This window comes from Brienomyrus brachyistius, chromosome 20 (assembly GCF_023856365.1).
Source record: "Brienomyrus brachyistius isolate T26 chromosome 20, BBRACH_0.4, whole genome shotgun sequence".
NCBI lineage: Eukaryota > Metazoa > Chordata > Actinopteri > Osteoglossiformes > Mormyridae > Brienomyrus > Brienomyrus brachyistius.
In genome coordinates this window covers 4,045,024-4,060,562 of record NC_064552.1, presented here as the reverse complement: position 1 = coordinate 4,060,562, position 15,539 = coordinate 4,045,024, and the positions used below count along the sequence as shown (strand labels likewise).

General features: G+C 48.7%; 1 protein-coding gene across 1 annotated transcript; it reads right to left on the bottom strand.

Annotated features, from left to right (window-relative positions):
• On the bottom strand, positions 1-13,387 carry sfrp5 (secreted frizzled-related protein 5). The gene is made up of 3 exons (XM_048988240.1): positions 12,562-13,387; positions 4,950-5,027; positions 1-1,443 (listed from the first exon to the last, which is right to left on the bottom strand). The coding sequence occupies exons 1-3, from the start codon at positions 13,121-13,123 to the stop codon at positions 1,115-1,117; spliced, it is 969 nt and encodes a 322-aa protein (XP_048844197.1). The 5' UTR covers positions 13,124-13,387; the 3' UTR covers positions 1-1,114.
• Between the last annotated feature and the right edge of the window lie 2,152 nt (positions 13,388-15,539).

Here is a 15,539-nt window from a genome sequence, read left to right as displayed (position 1 = left end):
TTCTGTATAAAAATCTCATGTATATTTTATTATTTTTTTTTACAATTGTAAAAGGTTGGTAACAGATTCTTAGTACAAGTTTTCTGATTTTTAAAACAATTATAAAGGCGGGGAATTAGCATTTTGTTACAGCGACAGTTGCTAATCTAGTCAATTTCCCTTTTGATTTCACAGACAGCAAATGGCAGTTAAAAAAAACATACAAACACCACAGAAGCTCAAATGACAATGGCCGCGTACAAAAGAACATCATCTCGATAAGCACTGGATGGCCACAGTCCGTGTCTTCTGGTCCCAGGCCCAAAGTGGCTTGCAGTTCCTTCGCTGGCCAGCAGAAGGTGCTGCACTAAACGACAGTCACTGCAGCTGCAGGGTTTCTGAAGCAACACTTCAGCACCTGCTAATCAACCTCACCTGGTTTTCAACATAGCAGTCTGTCATCTTCAGTATATTGGGGTATATATATATATATATTTCTATTACGACGACAGAACAGTTACTTATTTCTCTTAGTCACTAGAAACAATCTTCCCAGATGTAACCTCTCTTCTCACCCTGTCACCGTTTTAATAGCCTTTGCCCAAATCCACCTTTAGACCAACCCATACTTTACAGGTCTGTCCCCACGACAACACATCCTAAAGCCTCGTTTTACCGTAAGGTCACACGTATTGAGGAAGCCAGTGTTTCTAAGTCCGGTCCTCGGGGTACCGCAGACGGTCCACATTTTTGCTCCCTCCCTGTCTCCCACACCAAACAATCAATAACACAGAATGCCTGGTGGGGGCGTGTGGGAAGCTCAGAAGGAACAGAAATGTGGACTGTCTGGCGGTCCCTGAGGACTGGACCGAGAAACATGAGTAAACAACGATATGTTAGTTTGATGATTATGTGAGATTGCCTACATTTATGTGTATATGAGACATAGTCCGGGGCGGGGGGGGGGGGGGGGGGTACACTGGGCTCACAATGATGGTGTGGATTCCTCCTCTGTTGGGAGCACCTTCCGTATATCTGAAATGAAAGATGCCGGGTCTCTCGGCGGTAAGAAGGGGAGCGGGTTTCGTGTGTGTGTGCGCGCATGTCTGTGCCTGTGTGTCCAGCAGGGGGAGTGTCACTGGAAGACGGTGTGGTAGGTGGGGCACTGCTGCGACTTCATGTGCTTGACGGCGAAGCGCAGCTCGCGGCTGCGCTTGTCCCACTTGTGGATGGCGGTGAGCAGCAGCTGCTGGTCGGCGCGGCGGCCCATGATGAGGAAGCTGCCCGCCAGGCTGTCCAGCTGCGCACAGGGGCAGTCGGCGCCGTTCTTCAGGTGCAGCACCAGCCGCTTCAGGTCCCGCTTGCGCAGGGCCCCCATCTTCAGCACCTTCTTCTTCTTCTGCGCTGCCACCAGCTTCCTGTCACCCTTCTCTCGCTTTACCTCCTTTATCTTCATCTTCAGTGCTTAATGGGGGCGGGGGGGGGCAAGAACGCTGCATTAGTTCGTCAGTAAACCACCCACCACCCTCATTTTGGATTTCATCCCCCTACTACATTAATTACAAAGCTGATCCAGCAGAAACAGCAATGAGATCTGATCTACCAACCTTGCTGAAGGGTACAACAGCAGGTCATTCTTGGGAATCAAACCGTCAACCTGGACTCTGGACCATTGTGCTACCTGCTGTCTTGCATTGCAGTGGATTTCTTTATGATGCCACATTTTCTGTGGCATCTCCACTAGCCCCCTTGCTATGTGCGAATCAGTCATTCCTTAGAAACATCTAGAAGTCCTTCCTGTTCCCTCACCAGCTGGGCCTCATGGAAACAGAGCGAGGGGGGGGGGGGGGCTTCTCCCAGTCCCGACTGAGCAGTTTATGTCTATCAAGAGGTGAGTCAGTTACCCCACACGGCACTAACTCTGGAATATTCCGGAAAAAGCGGATATCGCTTCAGCAGGCCCCGCCAAACATCAGGCGAGAAGAACGCAAACAGAACAAGAGGAAAGTAATTAAGCAAGAGAGACCCCAACGGAAGCTCCTGCCCACATCTGCAACAAAGGGGCCACGGCATTGTGGTCGAGCCAATGTATGTTGGACGCCAAATCTGCAGGCTGACTCCCCACGGCCTCCCGGGACAAATCCTGCTCTCAGCAACCCAGCAGTCAACATGTCTGTGCACTGACAGCTTCAGGCTTTCGGGCCAACAGAACAATGGGGGGTTAGGGGGGGGGTATCGTGCTGTTTGTCTTGGTATGTCTCAGGCTTGCCCTCCCCCCACACCCACACATACACACACACACACACTCTCTACAAGAAATAACACAGGTGACCATCGTATATGATTCTGAATCTACGGATGGTTGTCATCAGAGAAATGCCGCCTTGCGTCTCCTTGCCTCCACGTTCTTACTGCACCTTCAGCTCAAACGGTGTCACGCGATGCTATTAGAAAAGCCAGCAGTTCACGTCTGGTGACTGGTCAAGCCCCCCCCAGCTGCCGCTACTTTCAAGAACCTCAGGTCGGACTCAGCAGCGAGGCCGTGAAGAGAGGGAGGAAGGGAGAGAGGGAGAGAGAAAGGGAGAGGGACTACTAGATGGGCTCTCTGTTGAACCAAGCACTTCACCTTCTTGTTAATAAAGCTCCTGTGTGCCTCCTTATGTCAGATCAACTTATCCTGCCACATTAGGCCATCTTGTATCAGGCTATACAGGCAGACACTTAAATACCAGTGACAAACGTGAGCTGTGAGCAACATGCAAAGCTAATAACACCCAAAAATAACAACACCTAATTCTAACAACGCTCGAAACTAACACCCAGAGCTAACACCCCAAGCTAACACCCAAAGCTAACACCCAGAGCTAATGACACCCTGTTTTTGAGGGCCACCAGAGAACTGGGGGTCATGACTGGCGATGCTGGGCCGCATTCCCCATCTGCAATCCAGGTCAATCCACATTTTGTTTGGCACATTCCTGACTCTGTAACCCACACTGTGCTGGAGTCTGAAGAACCTTTTCTTTTGGGAAATACCCTTCCCTATGGCGGAGGATACCTTTCAAAAGCATCCATTCAAACTAAGGTGAAAAGTCCCTAAAATCCCTCTGCATTCCCAGGTGGGATCCAGCAGCCACACTGCTAAAGGAAGAGCAGAATACTAATTACCCTCTCGGGAGTCAAAGAGCTAATTGCAGATCCAGATCTTAGTCGGTATGGCAACAAAGGTGCTTATAATTTTGTTCCAGTTGAGCATCCTTCCACATCGCTGCAGGCCATCTGTGTGCCATGCTGGTTTTGTCCAAATGCTTTGTCATTTCCTCCACGGTAACCAGCAACCTCGAGAAAACCAGCCCACTGGTGCCATATCAGAAGTACTGAAGAGTACAGTGTTCACGCCTCGGAAGGTTCCTCTCTCAAACACACCCCACTAATTACCTCTCCTGCCACTCCTCCGCCGTCCCTAATGTGTTGAGCTCCATGTCGAGTCTACGGCAACATCTGATGTCGATGAAGCATTTAGGGAATTAATATATATTATATTAATTATATTATTCAGCTGAATGCCTCACATTTGGAAACTGGTGACTTGTTAATGTTTCCTACCACACTGTGCTTATTCCCCTCCTGCTAGCAAATCCGCTTCTACTAACTGCTGGGTCAAGCGCTGAAAGGCTGCGGTTTAGCGTTGAATCCTACCCTGAGGATTAATGCACTGCTGGTCAGGCAAACTGCACAGCAACTTTAAGCACATGCTACTTAAAACGACGGCGTCAAACTCCATTCCTGTATCAATACAGGCCCAAATGCAGTAAGAGGTTTCAGAAAACGAGGGCATCCCCTGCTTTTAGCCTTGATGGTCTGTCGACTGTTGCGACCCTTGTGAAGCATTTTTCATTCTGATTCTTGCACTGTCACGCAGGAACGACCCCTGTGGGCTGATCTGACCCTGAAACATCTAACCATTTCAGGGTTACTTATTACGGCTTTCGTTATAATAACACAGCAACAGCAGCTAACTGGAACAAATCTCTAAATCTCTTCGTACTTTTTATTTATCATTCGCCAAGTAAAACAACTAATGTGCAGTTTCTATTCGTGTCCTCTGGTCCCGACGGAGGGCAAATCCCGCAGATTGGGTAACATCGCATATCTTTGTGTTGCACTCAACAAAGTACATTTTTTCTTTTTCGGAATCATGTGGTGGAAACTTTCGCTCGCATCCAATGCGCTTCAAACATGCAGCCCTGCACCTCTATTCCTTCTCTTTCCTGCAATTACATCCCCGGTTCGTGATAAAGTTCACGACCCCCTCCCAGCGCCCCTTCCCCGAGTCAAGTAATTTGTCATAAAATAACGACACAAAAGGACCGGGAAGGTGGGAAATTCAAACGGCACATGTGCATCTGGATTTGGGTTCTGTTTGGGGGCCTATGGATGGGGGGGGTCATTTCAAAGCTGCCTTTTAATGAATGAGGGCTCTTAAGATTCGCCAGGAATGCTCTCAGCAATCAGTTACTGATGTGGGGGGGGGGCAGTCACTGCGGACGTTTACTCGGGGCTTGCGAGTCCGTCCCGCCCAATCCAGCCCTACCCGTGAAAAGGCCGTTATGTTTTAAATGTATAAGCTTTCAGGTCTCGTCAAGGGAAGGTCTAGACAGGTTTGTGTATTGGTACAAAATGCAGGGAAGTCAGCAGGAGTCACAGTGGTTAAGGAGTCGTCCTTTAAATAGAACAGCTGCAGGTTAAGTTCCCAGGAGACTCTGACTCCCAGTACAGCAATAAACTATTTCAAAAAAATACACAGATTTAAAAAGTGTGAATATAACACTGAATTCTGTAGGTGCGCAGTTCAAAAGCAAAACTGTGTTCGAGAGCAGGGGGGGGGGGGGGTCCAGTGACAGAACACAGCATCTTTCTGGGCGTCAGGTGGGAGGTCATTTTGGTCTTTTGGCGGGGGGGGTACTTACCAAAATCACTGGCACAGAAGTGTTCCATGATGGCGTCAGCTTTCATCTCGTTGTCACACGGCGGGCACGCTTTGGAGGCTGCGGGGAGAGTGTGGAGAGAAGGGCCACGTCACCAGCCGTGAGAACATCCCGCGTAAGGATATTACATGGTCATGAAGGGACTCAAAATCATCAAACAACAGGTTTTAATGGCTTCAGAACCCACATTGTCCTTCTGGAGGAACCTGATGATACGTAGGTGGAAATACTTTATATACTGGCACCACGGTTAGTAAGATGCAGGTCCCGACAGGGAGGTAAGAAGGTGTCAGATTTTCCATGCTGTTTCTTCCCTGTCAGCGCTGAGATCCCGTTGCCACCCTCTCTACATGGCATTTGTCCCTGATGACCCGCCCGTCCACCTCCCACGCAGGTGCCTTAGCTCAAGATCGCCCCCTACTGGCCCAGAAATAAGGCCAGGCGTCCCCGAGTTCGTGCTGAGCCCTGTGCTTATTGGTGGGTGTCAGCAGATTTGGAAGCTGCAGTTGTTGAATTTCCACCAGGAAAAGCCAACAGCAGAGAGCTGGAGGATTTGCACTGGTCCGTGTTTCAGTCCGAATGCCGTAGGCGTTAACAGCCTAGCTGGGAAAAAATTACGAGCCAAACTGGAAAGAGTTAATATGCATGTGTTCCCGTTAATGAAAGACTACAGTGTGTGACTCAGGGCTTCAAGGAGCGAGGTGCCCAACCCCGGTTCTATAGACCAGTACCGATATTCTACCAGGCCACAGAACGCTAGGGGGTTTCGAGGAGGTTGGTTGATTTCCAGAAATAAACTATACATTTAAAAAATTTTCACAACGTCTCACATCTGTACATTTTGCTCACATATGAAATAAAAGGAAAATGCAGAACTTATAAAACCGCCAACTGATCGCCCGCTGCCGTATCCCTGCCGGTTTTATGTGTCCTTGAAAGTTTTCCCGCTGTAAACTGGTCCTCGTGCATCAAACGCTGACTGTGCCTGTGGACGGAAGGTTGCTGGTTCAGATCCCATGATTGGCTGCTTTGGATAAAGGCATCTGCTACGTTCATGTGCCTCATGTGAATGTTTACGTGAGTTTTGCGGGGTTTTATTTATTTTAAAAGTACTACATGAGCTCTGTTGGCACCAAGGGTTAAACACAAGTCTGTCTCAAAAGAAAAAAACGCACCTAAAGTGATGAAATGAAGTCTGGTCCTGAATACTAATGTGTCTGGTCTCAGAACTGAGTCCCAGTAGGTGTCTGCTCCTGATGTAATATCTTCACGGAGGCCGCAGCCGTTGCTGGACTGGCCCCGGGGAGGCTGTCTGGGTCCAGTTGGACCTTTACCGTATTTTGTTTATAACACCACCAATCGCGTAATTCACATGGAAAAAATACGTGCAGTGAGTGGGATTTTTCCAGTTTTCCACAATGTGGTGCATATTAAAGCATTAATGAAAAAGTAAATCTGTCACTTTGAATCATTTCTCGCATGCATCAATAGAAAGTGCTTCAAAGGGATTTTGCATACAGTACATATATAGGGAGAGATTTTAACACATTTTATATATCCATCCATCCATTCATCCATCTTCCAGACACTTATCCTGGTCAGGCTCATGGGTCTGGAGCCTGTACCAGGCATCACAGGGCACAGGGGGGTACAGCCTGGATAGGATGCCAGTCCATCAACAAAAGGTGTTTCCAGAAGATTTCATATACAGGATATATAAAGGGATTCAAAGACGACTGTGGTTTTCCACGTGACGCGGGTTTCTCCAGTACCAGGTGAGACCACTGGGGGGTAGGTGGGATTGGGGGGCGCAGACTGTGCCCTCCCCTGCAGGAGGCCATTAGCATGCAGGAAGGATTAGCTACGACCAGGCCGACCGCACCACAGTGGTGGAGAGCGATCTGCGCGCCAGTGTGCTTTCTGGTTCGCGGCCCCTTGTTCCCTCTGCTCAACAGAGACATCTCGGCTGAACCGGCCATCGGGGGCCCTGGCGTGTTCAGTTTGTGTTTCGCGGTTGCGTGCAATTGTCTGGTAGCATAAATTAAGCCGGGGGAAGGATAAAGGAACACTTTACTTTCTACAGACGTTATTCTGAGCTGTAATGGGGTGTGACAGAGCACGAGAGAGGGAGAGAGAGACGGAGGCCGTTGAGGCCCGCGGACAGAGGGAACCTGCCAAGCCCCGCGTAAACCACACTCAGCGAGACCCGGCAATCTCTTCAGGTTCCTCACTTGTTTATTTTTCATGATTCATTCACGGAACATCTCCGCTTGCTGTTCCGTGACTCGTACGTGACTGCTACAGAAAGCGGGTACGTCTGCAGTCACTGACACCCACCGTTTGGGTGAGTCAGCTCGGGAAGCCATGTTGTAGTCCTCTGAATCCGGCCACAATGAAGCACTGCCATAAAAACAGCCTCTGGAAGAAACAGAAAGCCGGGAAAGTGCCCCAGGACCAGGTCCGGACGCGACAGCTGTGATCTGACGCGATTGGTGGGTGTAACAATGCCTGCTAAAAGCCTTTAGCGAGGTCCAGCTATCAGCTCTGTTCTCGAGCCAGTTTTCTCCCTCTTGGATCATAAAGGAAGTTCCGTAACTGAATCAGTTTGATCAGAGCCGCCCTTGGCAACATGGACACAGAACATCTCTGCGCGGTTGGGGAACCGGTTCTGTCCCACCGCCACCTCAGACTTTTAAAAAGCGGCATGAAAATAAATGAGAATATAAATTCTGATCTTTTCGCCTCGACATGCTTGCAAGCGACAATCCGGGAAGCACCTGCAGGGGTCCGAGCATCATCTGTTTGTTTGATGTTAGTTTGTTTGTTTGTTGAATGTTGAGTTTGTTTATAAGGCCCATCTTAGAGTTTTATAAACCATCATTGTCAATCCAGGTCTCCGCACTCAGGGTATGTACTGCCGGGTTCTTAAATATCCATACTCTGTTTGTAACAACCTTCTGCATCATTTAGAAACGACGTCACTACATTTCCGAGATACAGTATAACAGAGGATCCATATGTGTGTGTTTTAAATCGATACATAACATTAATCACACGACTCTTGTCACAGAACAAACATTTTGTGTTGAGCGTTTCTTATTTTGTGGGCCATCTCCAGTATTGCTCCATTTTTACTGTGTCATTAGTCTTCTAGCAGCGTAGCTGTAGGTCGTTAAACTGGGAAAGCTGTTTGATCCGCTTTTTAGACCATCTCTCACTGACATGTCACCTCTGCTGCGTCTTGTGTAATTTGTGTGTCTTTAACAAGCCTGTAAAACCACACACAAGTTGCCCCCCCACCCCACCTAGCCCAAATAACGACATTAAACAGCGACAGGCAGCCATGACCTTCCCTCTGCCCTAACTGCAGCGGTGGGCGGAAGATAACAAGAGGTCAAAGGTCAGAGCCAGTAAAAACCAGGCTTTTCTGGGGTTACCCACCCACCCCCCCCCCCCAACATCACATCATTGGACGCACCGTCACTATGGGAAGCTCACTGACGCTCACCTAACGCTCTGCCAGCCGGTGACTTAGCAACCAATTGGCGTGCAGCTCCGGCAAAGGCAAGAGAGACCCCCGTCCGCCCGCCCCACCCGCCAAAGGCACGCCAGCCGCTTGGAGCCGCAACGTCTCACTTGGACCCCGGTGCAGTTTGCCCGGGGCTGTACAGCACCCCCCTGGCTTCCCTCCAAGTGGTTGCCGTGCCAACGCTGCCGAAGAAAGGGAACGTTCTTTAAATGCTCTGAGCTTCATTTTTTTTCATTCGAGCTGTTGACTTATTAACCCTGATAATCAGTTTGGGTTAAGAAATGTATGAACTAACTTCTGCTATAATTTACTGCTGAAGAAACTGGAAGGATTTAATAAGAAGAAAACACTTTTTAAATGGTTCACGTATTATTTTATAAATAAGTAAAAAAAAAAATACATTCAAAACTTTTTATTAGGCCTTCTGCATTTATTTGAAAGGCTGATCCATCCTCTGTCAGCGTTTTGCTGTTTGTTTCTTAGTGTTAATTTTAAAAACGGGCTGACAGTGGAGAATACGAAGCTCTTCGGCCCGATAACACACACAGCTCCGATACCAGGCTCGCGCAGAAGCTCCTAAGTCTCGGCATGGAACAGCTGCTGGAAAACTTGAACCTGTCTTCAGAGTGTTTTTTAGTGCTGAGGTAAAAAAATAGACTGTCCTTCCCCCCCCCCCCCCCCAGTTCCCCTCAGGCATCGCACACAGAGTGGCATTACGCCCTGGCTCCAGGTCAGAAGAGCACAACTCATTAATCCCGCCGACTGCAAAGGTGATGAAACGCAGGCGCCGTTCCTGTGTCTAAGTGTGAATTTAGCGTGATAATCCAGAAAACCTTCCCGATCCCCAAACCAGGGCTCTGTGTAGATAATAGTCAACAGGTAACCTGAGACAGAATGTATAGATTCCAGAGACAGATTTACTATTACTTGGGCCCCTGGTGTAGTGACCATTTGTGCCCAATAGGGGCCTCCTGCAAATGCATGAATTGAATGGTGGAAACATCACAACTGTGAGTAAAACCAGTAACTCTGTAAGGTGGCTTTTGAAGTTGGTCAATAGCACAGAAAGTTGCCGGTATAGATGCCTTCAGGTTTGAGGACGTGTGAAAGTTCATTTTTAAGCTTCTGTTGCATCACTGTTTATCTCCAAAGCAGTTTAGCTGCACCTACGTCAGCTGTGGACTAAGTAGGGAGCCGTGATGTTTGATCCATTACAGGGGCTCTGGGAGGGGTGATGGGGGGGGGGGGCAGCGCTGTGTCAGAATCCATGTGATCCACCGGTCATCCAGGCACAGAGTCTGTCAACCCTCCCCACAGCCTGTGCCCCCCTCCCCCACCAGGACACACGGAAATTTCCACGAGGACATGACGTCCTACATATTAATGTGCAGGAGTCATAATTTTATGATTCATTTGGAGCCTCAGGTAACGTTCACGGTATAAAACATCACTGCAGGCAGATGAAATCCCTCAGGACTCGCTAGTCAACTGCAACCCAACATCTGTTTAAATGTACAGAGCGCAAAGACGAATTTAACATGCCGCTGCGGGCCTGTAAATCCCAGATCGGATCCTCCGATCAAACCGCATTCGGCAGACTGTAGATGTACAATCGAGCAGGCCTGTCAGAAACGTGTGCGTGTGTGTGTGTGTGTTTGCTTGGGGTTTGTGTGAGGTAACACACCTAGGCACCTTCTGCATTAGGTCTGGAATTATCCATAATTCATGTTTCCCATTCACAGTAGGTCCCGGCACCCCTGCCTTGTATATATATATATATATATGGATTTAAATCACATGCAGTTTTTTTCTTTGGCTTTCCAGAAACAATATACCCTGCAGCAGGCTGCCTGATCTTCCCCTGCAAGCGAGTATGTTACCCAGAAATGATGCTGCAGTCAGGCTTTAATAGTTCGCAATGTGCCAGGCAGGGGCATCTGGGAAATGGTCACGTGACTCACAAAAATCACAAGAAGACCTTTCTGCTCTACCCCCATTTCTGAAAGCACGTGCCTTTTATCTTAGTCTAACAGACAACACGCTAAACCAGAAAGGTCACGGAAAAAGCCAGTGTCCATTCTCAGCCACCTTAAAATCCCATTTATGGCGATGTCTGACATTTCACGTTCAAACGAGAAGTTCCTCATTTGCGTCAAAATTTAAGTTTAGTTTCAGATTTAAGAGAGTATATTGTCAACAGCACGACATTCAAATCAGTAAATGTGAAATTATACAGGGCACGTGTTGTAACGCTGTTTAGTTTTTTTATTGTGTGAAAATAACCAAAACGTTCACCGTTTTTTGGTAAAATCACTCGCCGTCACGTAGATGTGAACCGTAAGGTGAATCCCAGGCTCCGCATAGCCGAAGCTGCGTTATCAGGCCGCCACACACACCTGCTGCCCCGCGCCGCACCCGCAAAGTCAGCTGGGGACGGGTGACCCCCGGTTATCACCATCAATTTCACAATAGCTCGCTTTTCACTTTGCTACTTGACTAGCAAAGGAACTCTCCTCGTACCATTTAGACTTAATATCAAGGCACGAGGAAATGAATAATAATTTTATTAACGGCAGCTATAACTTTCCAAGTTTTAAGAGATTCACGAGGGGATTCAGGCTTACTTATTTTGCTCGGTTGCATTTTATTTTTTTTTTTGAAAACCTGGCAGCGTTATTTCCTTCATTTCTGGATGCTTTGATCACTTTTTAGTGAAGCCTGAACTCATGCAGCAACAGCGCTGTAGCCTACCTCAAATGAGAGAAACAGATCTCCTTGCATGTATATACTTTATTAAATAAAGCCTGATTTATTGGTCGATGTGCCCATTTCGAAGCTTTCATGTGTATTTTTCATAGCTTCAAAATTTTCATCATACTTCCAGTTCGTATGCAGATTTCACACATAGTTTTGTATTTATAATGAAACACGAGAACGCACGTCTGTAACATACATTACAAATGCATTTTAGCTATCATTTACAGATTACTTTTCTCCCCACTCTCACTCCTGTCAAATCGCCTTTCACATGCTGCCCCTCGTCTCCTTCTCCAGCTGACTGTTATTCTGCAGTAATTCAGCTCCGGTCTAATTTCCCGAACGGACCGCAGACCGGGCTGCCGTGATCTGCGAGGGGACACCGCGCTTCCTGCATTCATACGAGCTTTTTAAAATAGTTGAAGCATCACTTCTCCTTTATTCCAGTAGTTCAAATTCTTTTCACACCATCAGCAACTTCTAAAAGGTTTTAACTAATAATATTTCTGCTGATGGACAAAATATTTGTCTAGAATATGTATTTAAAATTTCAGAAATTCCGTAACATACTAAAAAAATTCTACTCTTGTGGTTGTTTCGGAATTTAAACAGATCAAAATTACTGTACTACTAATTTACTAAAAAAAAGTTTCTATGTTTTCAATTGAATATTTCCTTTTTCTGGTGTGTTTTTCTAACCCTTTGAACATCCTGGAAGTGAACCCTGGACATTTCTGGACACAGTGAGTCATTAGTCTTGATAAGGTATCTGGATCAGGGAGCTGGCTGTCCTTCCCACCAGAACTTGTGCCGTGTATCAAAAGCAAACAATTCCCTTGTAAACAAAGCCCACCGAAAAACATACACAAAAGCTCTTTAGCTCTGCCCTGCGATGGAGTCCCTCTCAGCATATACTGCCAGCCTATGAACGCCTGTGTCCTTCATGCAGCGAAACAGCAACATTGACTAACACACCCCAACCTTCCCTTGCGGGTGTCTGACATTCAGTGTGAAGCTTCATACGCTGTGCCTGACCTGCCCATACGCATCAGTCAATAATAAAATAAAATACATAATCATCAATTTAAAATGAGCTTTTTCTTCTAATGCATGCATACACATACCTAAATGTTCGTATGATATTTGCTGATATTTGCTTTGTCTTTAGGTTTGTCAGAAGAGAGATATGGAAATTAAAAACCTCAGTAATAACTGAATCAGTAATTTGTCGCTGATCAATGTGACTTATACTGTCTTTGACATTTGCGGCATGCGTTGTTGCTGCGTGCAGGAGGGCGGTGGGGGTACCTGGTGTTTGCGTTGCGCTGAACTGCATGGGGATGCAGAGGTCGTTATCGATGGGGAACTTGTCACAGCGGAGCATCTCGGGCCAGGGGAAGCCGTAGGTCTCCATGACGGGGGCACAGCTGTCGCGCACGGCCTCGCAGAGCGAGCGGCATGGGTAGATGGGCCGGTCCAGGCAGATGGGCGCGAACAGCGAGCACAGGAAGACCTGCGTGTCGCCGTGGCAGCGTTTGGCCAGCAGGGGCACCCAGCTGCCGGCCTGCTGCCGCACCTCCTGCATGCTCTCATGCTCCAGCAGGTTGGGAAGCCGCATGCGCTTGTAGCCCACGCTGTGACACAGGCGCAGGTCGGCCGGGATATCCACGCACTGCGGCCGGCGCGCGTAGAAGCGTCCGCCACCCGCCACACCGCCGGCGCCACCCGTGTGGAAGTTATCCGACTGCCAGCTGTAGTAGTCATACTCCTCGGCAGAGGCGGAGCCGAGGGCCAGGAGAAGGAGTCCCAGGGCCAGGAGGGCAGGGGCGGCGGTGCCCGCGGGCGGCGTGGGGCGCCTGCGTCTCGCCATCCGCTTCTCGTTTCTTCGGAGGATTCCGTCAATTTTTGGGAGCTGCAAAGGGAATTAATCCTCTTTCCCCGGGGGGCAGTGTGGATGCTGTGGTGGAGGGCCCCCCCACGAGTCAGCTGAGGGAGGGATGGTGCGGCCAGGCGCCCCTGGGGGTTTCCTGCGACTGTGCGCTGCGCTCAGGTGGGATCCCAGGCTGGCCCGCTCTCCTCCTCTCCGAGGTGCACCTCTCGTTTAAGACCCGCCACTCGGCCTGGTCCCTCACCGGCCTCCGGCCCCCTCATGGGCTGCCGGCCCATCCCGCCTCTTCCCCCCCACCCCCTACCCTCGGTGAGGCTTTCCCCTGGCTGCTGTGAGCCTGAGCTCAGCCAATCGTGCCACACGGGGGCAGGGCCTTGGTGCTGCTGGACACTCCCATGCCACGCCCCTCAGAACCCCTCACCCTAACCCCCCCCCCCCCCCCGTCATGAGCACTTCTTGAGTTCTGCATTTTGCTGCTCCTTACTTACTCTTTTCTCCTGTTACACTCTGTCCCCCTGTCTCCTTCCCTCCCACTCTCTCTCTCTCTCTATATATATATTTATGTGTGTGTGTGTGTGTGTGTGTGTATTCCATGAACGCACCTACACAGGCAAACACAGATCATCCTCTCATACCATCACTGGCTCACAGAAGCATGGCGAATGAAGCTTCCATTCCTCGACAGCGAGAGCCAGCACAGCTACAGGTGGTCTCGTCCGTTGGCCTCTCTGGGGGGGGGGGGGTATGCTAATGTTAATTCCTGGCTGTGAATAGACCTCCATCTCCCTCTGTCTCTCGCTGTCAATCCCAGTTGGACAGAGAGGCCCCGCCAGCCCCCGCTCAGCCCCCCACCCCATTGGTGGGGCTCTCTGCAGTGGAAGCCAGGCAGACCCCGCGCTGTGTCCTCCATCCCACACCCCGTACCTCATAAATCTGCGGCTGCACTCAGCCCCTTAGCCATAATCACATAATTACTGCCGCTAAACCTTTTTCAGGCTGTTGTCACAACAGACAAGGATTTAAAAAAAACCAGCACCCACAAACAGAATGATTTATAAGCAGCACGTCACACACAGTCTCATCTTCTCATTAACGACACTTCCTGTTATGCCTGGTTTTTCTTATTCTGGGATGTTTTAAAATGATTCCCAATGACGCCGTGGATGAAGGGTGATTGAAGGGTTACGCCAAACTGTGACAAACTGATGACACTGAATTCAAGTAGTTTGCGTCGCGCAGCTAAAAGCAAAGCCGCTAACTAGCCAAAAAGAAGGTGATTTGTGGTAAGAAGACCTAGAAGAAGAGGTATGCAGGACATTCCTGCAGGTGAGAAACAAAGGAAAGATTATGTCTGTGAGGAGCTCAAACCCACATCAGAAGGGAGCAGAGATGCTAGGCGTAAATTCTTGTTACGAGAAGCTAGTTTATAATCCATTAAGGCTGAAAGGGAATGAAACACACTGTTATGTTTCATTCTGTTTGGTGCCATTGTTCGGGTTTATAATAATTATCATTACATTGGTCATTACTACCCCCACAATAATAATAACCGCACGTTGACCTCATTGACATTATGTTTGTTTCATGTAAGTTCATAAATAGAAAGTCTGTTCTAATACTTTCCATACTGAAATTGACAGCCTACTGTGCCTGTGTGCGTATGTCAGATTAAAAAAGGAGACCTTGTCTCCGTAGATAATGGAAATCGTCGGACCGAGATCCGACCCTTGTGGAACACCAGACGAGCAGACGTGAATTGCAGATGGAACCATTTTTTCAGGCAATATTTTTGCTGTTTCTTTAAAATGATTAAATAGATTCTGAGACAGTTCATATCCTCCCTGGTTTTCAGGAAATGCCAGTATTACTGTACAATGCCATCTGTTGGGGGCAGCGTGTGGCTCTGTGGGCTAAGCCTGTGTGCCTGTAATCAGAAGGTCGTAGGTTCAAACCCAGCCTCAGCCTGTGGGTCCTTGAGCAAGGGACCTTAACCCCCAGCTCCCTGGGCGCCGCTATGGGTGGCAGTCCTTCGCAGACAACTTCCTCTATGAAAAAGAGCAAGTTGTGGGAGACAATTTCCCTACGGGGATCAATAAAGTATCGATTATTATTTTGGGAGATGCGTAAAATGATGGGCCTCAACATACCTTCCATGAAAACGCGCTCGGCCACGAGGCAGGCAGACACAGTGAGGGGCTCTCCGGAGCAGCAGCAGACTCCTGGAGGCGGCGAGAGGCTGGCTGGGCACAGTGTCCCGCAGGACGTCACAAGAGATGCCACCTGCTGGTCAGGTGAAACACCATCACATCCATCTGACAAGTTAATCATCGATTTTGAAGCTTCCATCCCATTAATCTCTGAATTTGTGTAAGAAAATTGCACTGCGCCTTGGTCTGAA